Consider the following 15,843-nt stretch of genomic DNA (forward strand, 5'->3'; position numbering starts at 1 on the left):
AGTAGAAGCCGTGCACTCTGTCAGTTACAGCAGGGTTCCCAACCCCATCCTGGAGGACCATCAGCCAGTCGAGTTTTTGGCATAACCCTAATGAATATGCATGAGAGAGATTTGCATATAATGGCCGTTACAGGCATGCAAATCTCCATACATATTCATTACTACTACTATTAATTATTTCTATAGCGCTACCAGACGCACGCAGCACTGCACAGAGTCTCAAAGAGTAAGAAAACAGTCCCTGCTCGAAAGAGCTTACAATCTAAACAGGCAAGACAGACAAACAGGATGTCATGGATACAGTTAAGGGGAAGGGTTAATCAGTTGGCTGGATTGGAGGGCAGAGGGGAGTACAGGACAATCAAGCCATTGTGATCACTGATGAGGTTGGCTCTTATTGGTGGAATGAGGCATTATGACATCACAATCTGAACTCTGCTTCCCAAAGACAAACAGGATGTCATGGATATGGTTAAGGGGAACAGCTAATCAGTTGGCTGGGTTGGAGGGTAGAGGGTAATACAGGACAATCAAGCCATTGTGACCACTGATGAGGTTGGCTCTTATTGGTGGATTGAGGCATTATGACATCACAATCTGAACTCTGCTTCCCAAAGACGAACAGGATGTCATGGATATGGTTAAGGGGAACAGCTAATCAGTTGGCTGGGTTGGAGGGTAGAGGGTAATACAGGACAATCAAGCCATTGTGACCACTGATGAGGTTGGCTCTTATTGGTGGATTGAGGCATTATGACATCACAATCTGAACTCTGCTTCCCAAAGACGAACAGGATGTCATGGATACGGTTAAGGGGAACAGCTAATCAGTTGGCTGGGTTGGAGGGTAGAGGGGAGCACAGGACAATCAAGCCATTGTGACCACTGATGAGGTTGGCTCTTATTGGTGGAATGAGGCATTATGACATCACAATCTGAACTCTGCTTCCCAAAGACGAACAGGATGTCATGGATACGGTTAAGGGGAACAGTTAATCAGTTGGCTGGGTTGGAGGGTAGAGGGGAGTACAGGACAATCAAGCCATTGTGACCACTGATGAGGTTGGCTCTTATTGGTGGATTGAGGCATTATGACATCACAATCTGAACTCTGCTTCCCAAAGACAAACAGGATGTCATGGATACGGTTAAGGGGAACAGTTAATCAGTTGGCTGGGTTGGAGGGTAGAGGGGAGTATAAGACAATCAAGCCATTGTGACCACTGCTGAGGTTGGCTGTTATTGGTGGAATGTGGCATTATGACATCACAATCTGAACTCTGCTTCCCAAAGTCAAACAGGATGTCATGGATACCGTTAAGGGGAACGGTTAATCAGCTGGCATTAGGGCTATCCTGAAAACCTGCCTGGCTGGTGGTCCTCCAGGACGGGGTTGGAAACCACTGAGTTACAGAGGAACACAGAGAGCTGAAGGGAAAAGTTTGGAGGCCCTCACAGGGAGGAACTCTGATTTAAAAAAAAACCCACCAAACTAGCTGGGAAGGACCTAATGCGGGGAAAGATGAGAGGCTTCATGGTGGGAGGAGTCGGGAGAAGATCCCCCCTGAAGTGAGCCATTTGGGGTTGCAGTCTCCTGCTCCGGGGTAAGCTCTGCTCTCCCTCTCTCCTTGCAGCAGTTCGTGGTGTTGCATGACATGGTGGCAGCTCACAACGTGATGCGAGTGACGGTGTGCAGGGGAGACCACGGTGAGCCGGAGACTGTCGGCGAGACCGGGAAGGGAAACCAGGTGCAGTCGCCTCCGGTTGAGGGAGGGGGACGGGGGGATGCTTTAATTCAGGCTGGACAGTAGGTGGCAGACAAGGTTCTGCAGGCTAAGCTCTGCAATGTTCAGTTGGGTCCTCAATATTGTAACATCTGACTGGTGCCTGCATATTTCGATAGGGTGAATGATAAGATACTCTTAGGATTCATCTAAACATTTATGACCCAATCAGCATTACACAGTATGGTACGTGCGCGCTGTTCTTCGATGTTTTGGATGCCAGTAATGCTTCCAAAGGGTTCACGAGAGGCCCGGGGGGATAGTGAAACGCTTCTTCCTACTCTGCACTCAGTATTCTAGCCTTTTAGGCAATTTTGGGACCCGGTTACTGTGGCGTAGTGCAGTGCAGGGCAAGGTGCCTCCCTCCTCCCCTTTCTCAAGGTTGCATCCCTTCCACAGAGACGGAAGAAATCTTCTCCACGGACCTCGTACCTGGTGATGTCATCATTGTGCCAGCCAATGGGATGCTGATGCCTTGTGATGCCGTGTTAATCAGTGGCACCTGTATCGTCAATGAGAGCATGCTGACAGGTGAGGGGTTGTTGGGTGGGGGGGAGGGAGAGCGGGCGAGATTTGAGCCTGCAGCTGTTCAGTCATTCTTTCAAATCACTTGTGCATGTCTGAAGGTGTAGGTGCGTGCACTGGAGATCATTTCCTAGTAAAGCTTGGCTTGTTTAACCTGGGAGGAGGACTGAGAGGTGACGAGCAGAAGTTTCCATGAATATTATGAAGTGTGGTTATTACTACAGGCAGAGCCCAGGTTAAGAACGAATTATGTTTTCAAAGCTGTTTTTAAGGCAGATTTGTATGTAACTCGGAACTTGTAGATTTTCAGATTCTCGCTGCTTACCTCTGCTTCCAACTGACAAAAGCGTCAACTGTCCCTACCAGTGTTTCCTCTAAGGTACAGCATGCACAACCACCCACTATTCTTAATGTGGCCATGCATCATTCTTGATTTTTTTTTTTTTTTTTTTTTCATATATAAATTTTTATTGAAAATTTTCTGGATATTGTACAATACAAGCAAAACCGCAAGAAACAAATAACAACAGATACAAATACAAGACAGATAATACTGTATGAGAAGCAATAAAAACCAAAGCCCAAAATCAAAACCAAGCAGCTTCATCTAGTCTTCTTCACCCCCTCCCATCCCCTATCCCAAGTTCCCCATCCCAAAGTACCCACAATCCCCCCCCTCCCCGTTCACTTAGCAGACAACAAAGCACCCTATACTAGGAGATCCCCTAAAGTGTATCCAGCAGGCCTTCCAATTTACTCCATGTATGGAAGTAAGGGATATATATGTGGCGCCTCCTGGCCACGGCTATCTCCATCCTCCCCAAAGATAACAAGCGGTTAACCCAAGTAGTATGAGAGGGATCCTCCTTATTTTTCCAATGGTTGGCAATGAGACATTTAGCAGCCGCCAAACCCCATCGAATAAACTTAGTTTGCCAGGTATGCTCCCTAGTATTAGCATCATTCTTGATTTTGCTACAGGAGAAGTGTAGGAGTCGATGCCACTGGAAATACTGCTCAGGGCTTCTGTGACTCGGAGACTGCCTGCACTGCTATTTATTACTTCTATAGCACACAGCTCTTTACATTAAACACAAGAGATAACGTCACCGACTACCACAGCTGTTGCATGATTGGAAGCCCTACATTGCCTGGTGCGAACGGAGAGGGCGACCCACAAACTTTTGCTAGTGAACATTAGCCTGCACGGAACTTCTGGGGAGGGGGAGAGGGTTTTCTTGGACTGTCTGCAGCTGTTTGTGCCTTGTTTCAAAGAGTTAGGTTACAACGTTATGTGGCAGTGTTTGTTGTATTTCAAAAAATTTCAATTTAAAAAAAAAAACAAGCAAACCACACAAGAGACAGTCCCTGCTTGAAAGAGCTTACAAACGGGACAAAAAGGGGTGAATCTATATACACTGCTCGGGTAGGGAATTACAAAGGAAATGAGGAGGTGGATAGGGTGGGGTATATGACAAAGAGATATGGGTTGGGTTAGGGTTTAAACGCAGCTTCAAAAAAGTGGGATTTCAGCATGGATTTAAATACTGCCAGAGACTGAGCCTGACATACCGAGTTGGGTAGTTTGTTCAAGGCATACAGCGCAGCAAAGTAGAAGATATGTAGTCGAAAGTTGGCAGTAAAGGAGAAAGGTACAGACAAGAGAGACTTACCCAATGGTTAGACATTAAGAAGAGCAGCAACAGAAGAAGGGAACTTAATTGGGGGGGTGGGGGGGGTGTAGAAGGGAGATCAATTTTACAAGCAGACGTGTTCTGTGATTGTCAGCTGGGATATTTCTTCATCGAAAAGAACAGAAATAATATGGTAGCCTGGTTGGGCTGAGTGGTCTTTCTGCCATCATCTAGGATGTTACTGTTACCACCATCAACATCTTCTCTCACATCAAGCGGCATTATGGGGCAAAGATCTGGAACAATTGCTCACGCCTACTACTTATGGAGAATTTAGGGAAGTATTTAGGCAACTAACCTGTACAATCCTACTCCACAATAACTGATCTCTAGCGCTGTTAATAACTAGCTTCTAACTTTGTTAATTCTACTTAATTTTGTAACATCTTTTAACCATTATAAACCGCATAGAACTTCACGGTCCTGCGGTATATAAACTGTTATTATTATTATTATTATTTTGGTAAATTATAAAGTGGATAATTTTCAAAAAGCCACAACAAAAAAATTTGCCTTAGCTGAAAATTGTTAAGTATGTCTGGATTAAAAAAAGAGGTGTTCCCAGGGTTATGTCACACTGGGCTTATTTTCTGAATGGATTACAAAGTTAAAAGAAAGAACTGGGTATACAGAAATTCCAGGAGCTACATATCAAAAACAAAGAAAAGTATACCTTAAATCAGTGGTCTCAAACACGCAGCCCAGGGGCCACATGCGGCCCGCCAGATACTATTTTGAGGCCCTTGGTATATGTATCAAAATCACAAAAGTAAAATAAAACAGTTTTTTGATCATATGCCTCTTTAACTATAAATTACAATATTATTATTAAGACTTAGCCAAAAGGAAAGATTTATAAACTATAAAGAGTTTTACCTCATGCAAAATTGTCATTTCTTTAATAAGACAGTAACTATTTTTTCTGAGGCCCTCCAAGTACCTACAAATCCAAAATGTGGCCCTGCAAAGGGTTTGAGTTTGAGACCACTGCCTTAAATGGAATATATTTACGAAATATGGTAGTGTTTAATTGGAGAAGAAACCAGCTTGTGTATCATCTTGATTTTCAAAAGTGTGCATGCTGTTTTTTACCTGTGGAAGCTGCAAGTGTATTTGTATGTTTCCATAGAGTAACCTTGCTTGTATTTTCCCGTAGAAAATCGGCTTTAAAACTAGCCTTCTGAAAACTATACCCAAAGTGTAATCTCCAAAAAAGTACAGTCATTTAAATTGCTGCAGCGCAGATTTGAGGTTGGCCATTAGCAAATTGAACCAATTCTCCAGGAAGATGGTGGGATCTCTCTCTCTGGAAAATTTTAAGGCAGGTCTGGAGTTGTTTAGGTGCAGAGGATCATTACCTAAATGAGTAGACCAGTGGTTCTTAAACCTGTCCTCAGACCCCCCCCCCAGCCAGTTGGGGTTTCAAGGCATCCCTAATGAACATGTGTGAGGCAGATTTGCATATAATAGAGGTGACGGGTTTTCGAGCAAGTCTCGCTGCAGTGATTGGTCCTTGTGTAGCATCATTGCGTCATCACGTCGCAACCTTTCACCTTAACTCTCGGAGTTTGTGCGGAGATAGTCACCATTACCAGACAAAATAGCAGGAAGAAACTGCTATTAAGAGTGAGTGTTGGCTGCAGCAGTTTGTTGTTGGATCGACAGAGGTTTTATTACAAGAACACACCAATTGGGTTTTTGAAGTGTCAAGTAGCATTTTTGATCTTTGAGTGACAATTTAATCTCCAAACATTTATACAGTCAAACCTTGGTTTGCGAGCATAATTCGTTCCAGAAGCATGCTTGTAATCCAAAGCACTCGATTATCAAAGCAAATTTCCCCATAGGAAATAATGCAAACTCGGCCGATTCGTTCCACAACCCAAAAACTTTAATACAAAATACCATACGTACTTGTATTGCAAGACCTCGCTCGTTTAGAACAGTCACTACACTCTTGCAGCGTCAGAGAGAGAAGAACCATCGGCTCTGTTGTGATGATGTGACGCGTGTATACTATAAGTACTCGTATTGCAAGATTTTGCTTGTTTAGAACAGTCACTACACTCCCGCAGCGTCAGAGAGAGAAGAACCATCGGTTCAGTTGTGATGTGTGTATACTGTATGTACTTATATTACAAGACATTGCTTGTATATCAAGTTAAAATTTAATCAAATGTTTTGCTTGTCTTGCAAAACACTTGCAAAGTAAGTTACTTGCAATCCAAGGTTTTACTGCACAGTGGTACCTCGGTTTACGAGTGCACCAGTTTGCGAGTGTTTTGCAAGACGAGAAAAACATTTGCAAACTTGGTGCCTCGTAAACTGAGCTTGCCTCGCTGTACGAGCGCCCCCCCCCCCCCCCCCGGTGATCCGGCATCCCCCCTGCTCGCGTTACCCCCCCTCCACCGTGATCCTACTTCTCCCCCCCCCCCTGAGCAGTCAATGACACCCTTTACCCGACTTGGCACCAGTGCCGGTGCCCGAAGATCCTTCCTCTTCTGGCGTGGCCTGGGCTGGGCGGTGCATCGGAGATCCTCCTTCTTCTGGTCTGGGCTGGGCTGAACTGGCTTTGAGCATTTGCGCATGCTCAAAGCTTTCTGGTCTCGCTCTCTCCGAGATTGAGAGCGAGACCAGAAGGCTTTGAGCATGCGCAAATGCTCAAAGCCAGTCCAGCCCAGACCAGAAGAAGGAGGATCTCCACCGCACCGCCCAGCCGCGCCAGAAGAGGGAGGATCTTCAGGCACCGGCACTGGTGCCAAGTCGGGTAAAGGATGTCATTGACTGCTCGGGGGGAAGAAGTAGGATCGCGGTGGAGGGGGGCAACGCGAGCGGGGGGGATACCGGATCGCAGGGGGGGGTTGGAACAGTGTCGGATTCCTCAAGGGGGGGGGGAGAATGGAGCAGCATCGGGGGTGGGGAGGAGATGGAACCAATCAAAGCAGTTTCCCTTACTTCATATGGGGAAACTTGCTTTGATATACGAGCAATTTGGTTTACGAGCATGCTTCTGAAACGAATTATGCTCGTAAACCAAGGTTCCACTGTATTTGGTTTTGCATTATCTATGCCACAGATATGTTTGTCCTTACATTTCAGATGCATGCAATGCCTATGAAGGTCGCATTAGTGTGTTGTTTTGTGTAAGCTATGATATTCCTCCCTTTCATACAGGCGAGAGTGTGCCAGTCACTAAAACGAGCCTTCACTGCCCTATGCAGGCTGGCAATGAGACACCACAAGAGGAAATATACAGCCCGGAAGAGCACCGCCGCCACACTCTCTTCTGCGGCACTGCTGTCATCCAGACACGGTACTACAGCGGCGAGACTGTCAGTGCTGTAGTGGTACGCACAGGTATGAGGAAAGGGGCATGATGCAGCTTCTGAAAGAAGATGGCAATTATGTGACCCGGGGGTGTAAGCCTCTGCCACACACACTCGCTACAGAAGGCCCAAAAATAAGTTAGTTTGAGGTATATGTGTGAAGACATTTTTCATTGAGAATTAAAGGGCTAAAAATATGTTCTCTTTTCCAAATGAGAAATGAACAAAAATGAATTAAATCGTTCAGTGAGAAATATATATGGAAGGTGATTAACCGGTGGTATGGTTCTGACTCTTTCTTGCCACATCAGAATTGGAGCTTTTGATGTCTTGACAGGAAAAATTGATAGTCTATAATTTGTGTAGGATCCATATAGATGGCCTTTTTACTTGCTCCAAAAGAATGAACAAACTCTGCTCATAGGGTTTTCACCAACATTAAATATTGAACTAGGCCAGTACTGGGCAGACTTGCACAGTCTGTGTCTGTGTATGGCCGTTTGGTGGAGGATGGGCTGGGAGGGTGTAGATGGGCTGGAGTAAGTCTGAACAGAGATTTCGGCAGTTGGAACCCAAGCACAGTACCGGGTAGAGCTTTGGATTCTCGCCCAGAAATAGCTAAGAAGAAAAAATTAAAAAATTTAAATTGAATCAGGTTGGGCAGACTGGATGGACCATTCGGGTCTTTATCTGCCGTCATCTACTATGTTACTATGAGGACTTTGGTTTGATGTCCCCATGACTGCTTAGCTGTATGCACATGCCCTGCAAAAACATCATATCTTTTGGCTTCCCACTGTGTGCTTAGCTGTTGTTGTGGCATGCTAGTGGGCTTGGTTCTGTGTTTGATTTATGCTGTGGCCAGGAAGAGGTTGAGAGTTGCAGCCGAACTCCTTGCCTTGATATGCCAGGGGACTGAGGTTTGTTCTGTCTTGCTGTCTCTCGTTTCAGTTTCCTCTCCATTTTATCTCCTCAGGCTTTTCTACCTCCAAAGGACAGCTGGTCTGTTCCATCCTGTACCCCAAACCTATGGATTTTAAGTTGTACCGAGATGCATATCGTTTTCTGCTCTGCCTGGTAATGCTGGCTGGGGTTGGAATGTTATACGCCATTATCACTAATGCTCAACAAGGGGTGAGTTTGTCTGTGTCTGTTACAGGTTCTGCTACTGTAACCTTTTCTCAAGAGCATTAAAAGAGCGTGGTGAGGCTTATTTCTTTACCTTCTATATCAGGGGTGTCAAAGTCCCACCTCGAGGGCCGTAATCCAGTCGGGTTTTCAGGATTTCCCCAATGAATATGCATTGAAAGCAGTGCATGCACATAGATCTCATGCATATTCATTGGGGAAATCCTGAAAACCCGACTGGATTCCGGCCCTCGAGGACCGACTTTGACACCTGTGTTCTATATGCTTCTGTGGACCTAGAATCAGTTTCTCAGCATTGGGAAAAGAGGGGGATGGGGTCTGGTGCAGGTCATCTCATACAGTCCTTATTTGCAAGCAGTTCTTCTTTCCATGTAGGAGCAAAGATTACTGTATTTTCACGCATATAACGCGTGCGCTATACACGATTTTACAAACCAAGCATAACCATGCGTGTTATATGCATGAGCGCGTTATACAATTTGTTTTTTTTACATTGCTGGTTCCCCCTCTCGACGTCAGATTCATCCCCCAGCCCCCCCCCCCCGCGCACCGTTTGCGGTGGAGAAGCAGCCTACCGTTGGTTCGCGATGCCAGTGAGCCCTGCGCTGCTTCCTCTGCCACGGTCCCACCCCTTCTCTGATGTCAGGGTGGATAAAAATCAGTGATTGTGGGGGGTTTTTAAAATCAAAATAATTGGATTTTTTAAATTTAAATTAGATTTTTCCTCAAAAATGCATTTTATTAAAAAAAAAATCCATATAAAGGTAGTTTTCTATTTAAGATACATTATAGTTCAAAAGTTATTCATCGTGAAATAAGAATTAGTTTTGAATTATGTAGCATGAGGCTGTATATTCATGCAATGTTAAAAATATTTGAGTAAATGAATTCCATTAATCGTTCGTTCATAATGTCACGGGCAATTTTTCTCTCCAGAATATATGATCACAGATGTTTGGTTTTGCATTTCTCAAAATTGTGACGAGTGAGCTACAGAAGACATTATTTAAAATTTTTCATGTGTGGATCTGGCTTGATAGTCTGTTGTTGCTTTTTTTAAAGATATTTTGTTTAACCACATCAGTTAACATAGATGTTTAAGCAAATACAAGAATACATATGCTATAATTTTGTTTGCTTATAGCCTAAGTAGTTTACATTCAGGCACTCGTGTATTTCTCCCTATCTGTCCCGGTGGGCTCACAATCTGACTAATGTACCTGGAGTGTCAAGTGACTTCCCAGGGTCACAAGGAGCAGCGCTGGGCTTGAACCCGTAACCTCAGGTTGTTGAGGCTGCCGTCCTAACCAGCTGAAAAATTCTCCAAATATGAATGATTAACCTATTAAACTGGAGATAGTTCACTTGGCAATAATTTCATAATTATTTATCTGTGTATTTCTAATAGTATAACCAAATCAGTAATTTTTTGGACATAACTAAAACTAATCTGAAAAGTTATTTTTCCAAAAATTAAACCTTCATCTGGTTATAAATCAAGTCTTTCTGACTAGTGATTTAACCCCTTTTTTTCCCCAAAACCTTGGCATGGTTTTTAGCAGTGGTAATGGCTACGACGCTCAGGAATTCCATCAGCGCCGGAGCCGGCGATAAAAATCGTGCTACAGTTTTGTAAAAGACGGGGGTTAAATTGGTTTGATTTAAATCAAATCCACCCTGTAAGTAAATGTAATTGAATATCCTTATGGCTGGAGTGGCAATGGGAAGGTGTAAGGACTCCCACGTACCCAGAGCCTGTCTGAAAGGGAGGGGGAGGGGATTAGGGAGAGGACAGAATTAACATCAATTGCCTAGCAGTGCTTTTATATCAGTTTGTTACAATATTGGCGTGGTTTGACTTTGTATTATTGGTTGTTGTTTGTTTTTTTTCCAAATCTTTATTCATTTTAACATATACATCAAGTGTACATTAAAATATGAATACAACATATTACATTATCACTTGATAATTCCATAACAATATATACCTAAAAGATTTATATCCCACCCCCATCTCATATCTATACATGAATAATATAATTCCTATGTATATTATTCAATTAAATTATGCACATATATATTAAATTATCATAACCCACCCATCCCCCCATTCTTTCAATTATTATATAAGGAAAAAGAATAATAAATTAACATTAATCATTATGATAATTTATTATTGGCCTCCACACATCTTTAAATCTATTAAAATGACCATTTTGTATTGCAAGTAAATGTTCCATTTTGTACAGATGACACACTGAGTTCCAGCAGAAGCTGTAATTTAGTCTAGAACAATTTTTCCAATTCAATGTTATTTGTTGTATCCCTACTCCTGTAAGGATCATCAAAAGCTTATTATTTACTGCAGATATTTGGCTTTTATTTCTCATACACATTCCAAATAAAACTATCATATGACAATGCCACATGCTTTTCCATAAAGAGGTTAACTTGATCCCATATTAATAACCAAAATGCCTGAATATATGGACAATAAAATAAAAGATGATCCAGAGTTCCAACTTCAAGTTTACAATGCCAGCACCTATTAGACTTAGAGCAATCTAATTTTTGTAATCTAGTAGGGGTCCAGAATGCTCTATGCAACAAAAAGAACCATGTTTGCCTAATAGATGCCGACATCGTACCTTTAATTCTCCAAGACCAAATACGTGGCCATTGAGATGCATTAATCTGATGCTTAATCTTATTGGTTGTTGTTTAATGGTCAAAGATTTTTGAAAAAGGCGTTGAGGTGTGCTAACATGGCAACCACCATACATTTTATTCCTATAGGAGACAGCAAGCCACATCGTGCTTGAGACTCTAGATATAATCACCATCACGGTGCCGCCTGCGCTCCCTGCAGCGATGACTGCTGGAATTGTATACGCACAGCACCGACTGAAGAAGAATGGAATCTTCTCCATCAGTCCCCAGCGCATCAATATATGCGGACAAATTAATCTTGTCTGCTTTGATAAGGTATATATGCGCACTGGTCACTTACTGTGTCTGTATGTCCTTCTCTCTGCTCACATTCATTGCTGAGAAAAACTTGTGAATCCCCTTGGATAAGAGTCTATTTTAGCATAGGTTACGCTCAAAACATGATTAGGATCTAATCTAAATCTTGATAAGAGAGATCACCCCGCTGAATTAGCATACCCGTTAAGTCTTCCACAGTCAATGTGAGACTATCCTGTACTCAGGTCTGGTGTACTATGGCAGTCTCTACCTTCCATCATCAGCCAGAGAAGTGTTTAATAAATAGGTTGTCTCTTGTTGCCACCAGGGATTCCAGCGGCAGAGGAGGTAGGACGGGCAGGGTGGAAAACCTGGTAGGGAAGGGGGCTGTGAGCAGTGCTTGGCAGGGAGGGGGCTGGGTACGCGCGTTGGTATTTTATTTTTTTCTTAAAAATGTTTATATAAAAAGGGGGGTTCGTCTTATACACCGGCAAATTCAGTATTTTCATAGTATGGGTAGGACAAATTTTAGTGAGACATAGACTTTACAGTATGGACAAAGGGGTTTAGATTACAGCAATTACAGTATAGACGTAACATGCAGACTTACAAATACAGATTGGTGGACATAAGGTGGTTTAAATTGCAGCATTTTCAGTATAGGTATACTAGGAAGTGGAGTAGCTTTTCTTTGCAGGTGGGTGCATCTTTGTTGTCGGAGAATGTGGTAGTAATTCAGGCTATATTTGCGATGGCATGGGGGTTTTATCGAGATTCCGTGTGGTATATTAGGTGGTGTCTTTGGGGTTTCATCCGTCCGGGGTGTAGACGTGTCTTCAAGGAGCTGGGTTTGTAAAGAGAAAGATTTTCACGGCTTTTCTGAAATTCCAAAGACTGTCTAGTGATCTTATGGATGGGGGTATTGTGTGCCATATTCTGGGTATGTAATGAGAATATGAGCGTTTTCGGGCTGTCTCAGACATGAGTGAGTGGCCTGATGGCAAGAGCAGCCGTTTTTCTGTTTGGGATCTCAGTGATCGGTTGGGGACATAATTTTGAAGTTTTGATGCTATGTAGTTTGGTGTCATTTTGTGGAAAGTCTTGAAAGCTAACACTAAGGCTTTAAAGGCGCATCGTTTTTGGACGAGTATCCAATGCATGGATGTTAGCGCAGGGGTGACATGGTCGTGGAAGCCCAAATTTTTGAGGAGTCGGATTGCGGCGTTTTGCACACCTTGTACACGGGAGAGTGTTTTTGCTGGTAAGCCCACTAGTAGAGCGTTGCAGTAATCTAAGCGGGATAATGCAAATGCGTAAATAGCTAAGAAGAAAAAATTAAAAAATTTAAATTGAATCAGGTTGGGCAGACTGGATGGACCATTCGGGTCTTTATCTGCCGTCATCTACTATGTTACTATGTATAGTAGCTGGGCGAAATCGTTTTCTGAAAAGTAAGCACGGATTTGTTGCTGCAAAAATTGGATGCTTGGTATGCTCTTTACTTTCTTTTTTTTTTTTTTTTTTTTAATTTTTATTTATAAAATTTTCATTCTTACAATAAATAAATAGCATAATATTTAGTTTATAATAATTATAGTTGTATGTACAATATCATATCATATATATTGAATCCCTTTCCCCTGTTATTTGTTTTTTCATTTTTCCTCATATTAATTTCTATATTTCCCTCCCTAACCCTATATTATTATTATCAATGTGTTAAGATATCTGATCTTTAGAATATTTTGTCAACGGATCCCATATTTTCTTAAAATTTTTTATATTTCCTTGTTGTAATGCCAATATTTTCTCCATTTTGTATATGTGACACACCGAGTTCCACCAGAATGTATACAGCACATAAACGTAAAAGAATAGGGCCGTTTGCCCGAGTTTGGGATAGGTTTGAACGTTGGAGACAAGTTCATGCTGGTTGAACAGTTTGAGAGGGGGATTCCTTGATGGTTGTTATATTTGAGGGTGTACTGAAGAACCACTGTACTTTGCTGTTGACATATTATTTTCAGTAAAAATTGTTAATTAAAAAAACCAAAACAAGTGGCCGTTGTCGGCAAATACTTTACCGCTGACAAACTATAGCCAACAAACACCTCCTCCTCATCGGTCCACAGTATACTTTTCAAAAACTTTTCAGAACAAGTAAGAATCATAAACTTGTCTTAAAGTAGTGCAGCTTTTCAAAGGCATGCACTTGCAGAAAACATTGTGTGCTATTTTGGGGTGTGTGAGACGAGCTGATGAAAGCTCCCTTTGAACTGTGCTACACTTGTAAGTACCTGATCTGGAAGGTCTTATTTTTGGGGCGATGACTTCAGCTTCCAGAGTAGGTGAGCTCCAGGCTCTAGTAATTGACTAAATTCTTTAACGATAGAGTAGTTCTGGGCACTCATCCCACGTTTCTTCCTAAGTTCGTGTCAGATTTCCACCGTAACCGGTCTAGTGTTCTGCCAACATTTTGTTTACAAAGGTGAAAGCACACCATACACATTGAAGTGCAAGAGAGCTTTGGTCTTCGGTTTGGAGCAGACGAGCCCTTAGAAAGTCCACCCCACTTTTTGTTCCTTTTTACAATGTGAGATTAAGAGCTGCCGTCAACATATGTTTTTTTTCCCCTTATTGTTGAAAGCAACCCATATCTAGGGAGTTCCACGCTGTAAGGACTTGCCGTTCTGCTTGTCCTTGGAGAAGAATAATAATAACAGTTTATATACCGCAGGACCGTGAAGTTCTATGCGGTGTACAATGATTAATAATGCATCAAATTGAGTAGAACTAACAAGTTAAAATCTAGTGACTAACAGCTCTAGATATCAGTTATTGTGGGAGAGATTGTGCAAATAATAATAATAACAATAACAGCTTATATACCGCAATACCGTGAAGTTCTATGCGGTTTACAAAGATTAAGCAAAGGTACAAATTGATTGACTTTAAGAGGGAGGGGAGGAAGAAAGAGGGTTAATAGGACAGGAAATCTGTTTACAAATCAGCTGCCTAAGTACTTCAGGAATAGATATGTTTTTAGGTGTCTCCTGAATTCTCCATAAGTATTAGCAAGCATGAGTAATTGTTACAGATCTTTACCCCATAATGCTGCCTACATAGTAACATAGTAGATGACGGCAGATAAAGACCCGAATGGTCCATCCAGTCTGCCCAACCTGATTCAATTTAAATTTATTTATTTTTTTTCTTCTTAGCTATTTCTGGGCGAGAATCCAAAGCTTTACCCTGTACATGGGCGGAGAAATGGCAGATGAAGTTCAATGTGGAGAAATGCAAGGTTATGCATTTAGGCAATAAGAATAAGGAATACGAGTATACAATGTCAGGTGCAACTCTGGGGAAGAGTGAACAAGAAAAGGACCTGGGTGTACTGATAGATAGGACCCTGAAGCCGTCGGCACAATGTGCGGCAGCGGCAAAGAAGGCAAATAGAATGTTGGGCATGATAAAGAAAGGAATCTCGAGTAGATCGGAGAAAGTTATAATGCCGCTTTATAGGGCAATGGTCAGACCACACTTGGAATACTGCGTCCAACATTGGTCTCCCTACCTAAAGAAGGATATAAAACTGCTGGAGAGGGTGCAGAGACGAGCAACAAAACTGGTGAAGGGTATGGAGAAACTGGAATACGAGGATAGACTTATAACATTAGGATTGTTCTCCCTTGAGAAAAGGAGACTGCGTGGGGATATGATCGAGACCTTCAAAATACTGAAAGGAATCGACAAAATAGAGCAGAGAAGATTATTTACATTGTCCAATTTGACACGGACTAGAGGACATGTAATGAAGCTAAGGGGGGACAGGTTCAGGACTAATGTCAGGAAGTTCTGCTTCACTCAGAGAGTGGTTGACACCTGGAATGCCCTCCCAGGGGAGATTATTGCGGAATCTACCGTCCTAGGCTTCAAGAGCAAACTAGATGCATATCTCCTTAAGAGAGGCATATAAAGATATGGTGGACTATAAATTATGCCAGGTGTACACCTGGCAGGGCCTCCGCGTGTGCGGATCGCCGGACTTGATGGACCAAAGGTCTGATCCGGAGATGGCAGTTCTTATGTTCTTATGTTCTTATACTGTGCTTGGGTTCCAACTGCCGAAATCTCTGTTAAGACTTACTCCAGCCCATCTACACCCTCCCAGCCATTGAAGCCCTCCCCTGCCCATCCTCCTCCAAACGGCCATACACAGACACAGACCGTGCAAGTCTGCCCAGTAACTGGCCTAGTTCAATCTTTAATATTATTTTCTGATTCTAAATCTTCTGTGTTCATCCCACGCTTCTTTGAACTCAGTCACCGTTTTACTCTCCACCACCTCTCTCGGGAGCGCATTCCAGGCATCCACCACCCTCTCCGTAAAGTAGA

General features: G+C 42.7%; 1 protein-coding gene across 3 annotated transcripts in view; it reads left to right on the plus strand.

Moving 5' to 3' along the window:
* The window catches only part of LOC117350195 (probable cation-transporting ATPase 13A3), a 127,331-nt gene that overhangs the window by 43,918 nt on the left and 67,570 nt on the right, over positions 1-15,843 (plus strand). For all 3 annotated transcript variants that reach the window (XM_033924291.1, XM_033924293.1, XM_033924294.1), the window contains exons 9-13: positions 1,635-1,707; positions 2,184-2,315; positions 7,178-7,360; positions 8,306-8,463; positions 11,275-11,463. In XM_033924291.1, the coding sequence (XP_033780182.1) occupies positions 1,635-1,707; positions 2,184-2,315; positions 7,178-7,360; positions 8,306-8,463; positions 11,275-11,463 (735 nt within the window). The remainder of the gene's footprint in view (positions 1-1,634; positions 1,708-2,183; positions 2,316-7,177; positions 7,361-8,305; positions 8,464-11,274; positions 11,464-15,843) is intronic.

This window comes from Geotrypetes seraphini, chromosome 16 (assembly GCF_902459505.1).
Source record: "Geotrypetes seraphini chromosome 16, aGeoSer1.1, whole genome shotgun sequence".
Classification (NCBI taxonomy): domain Eukaryota; kingdom Metazoa; phylum Chordata; class Amphibia; order Gymnophiona; family Dermophiidae; genus Geotrypetes; species Geotrypetes seraphini.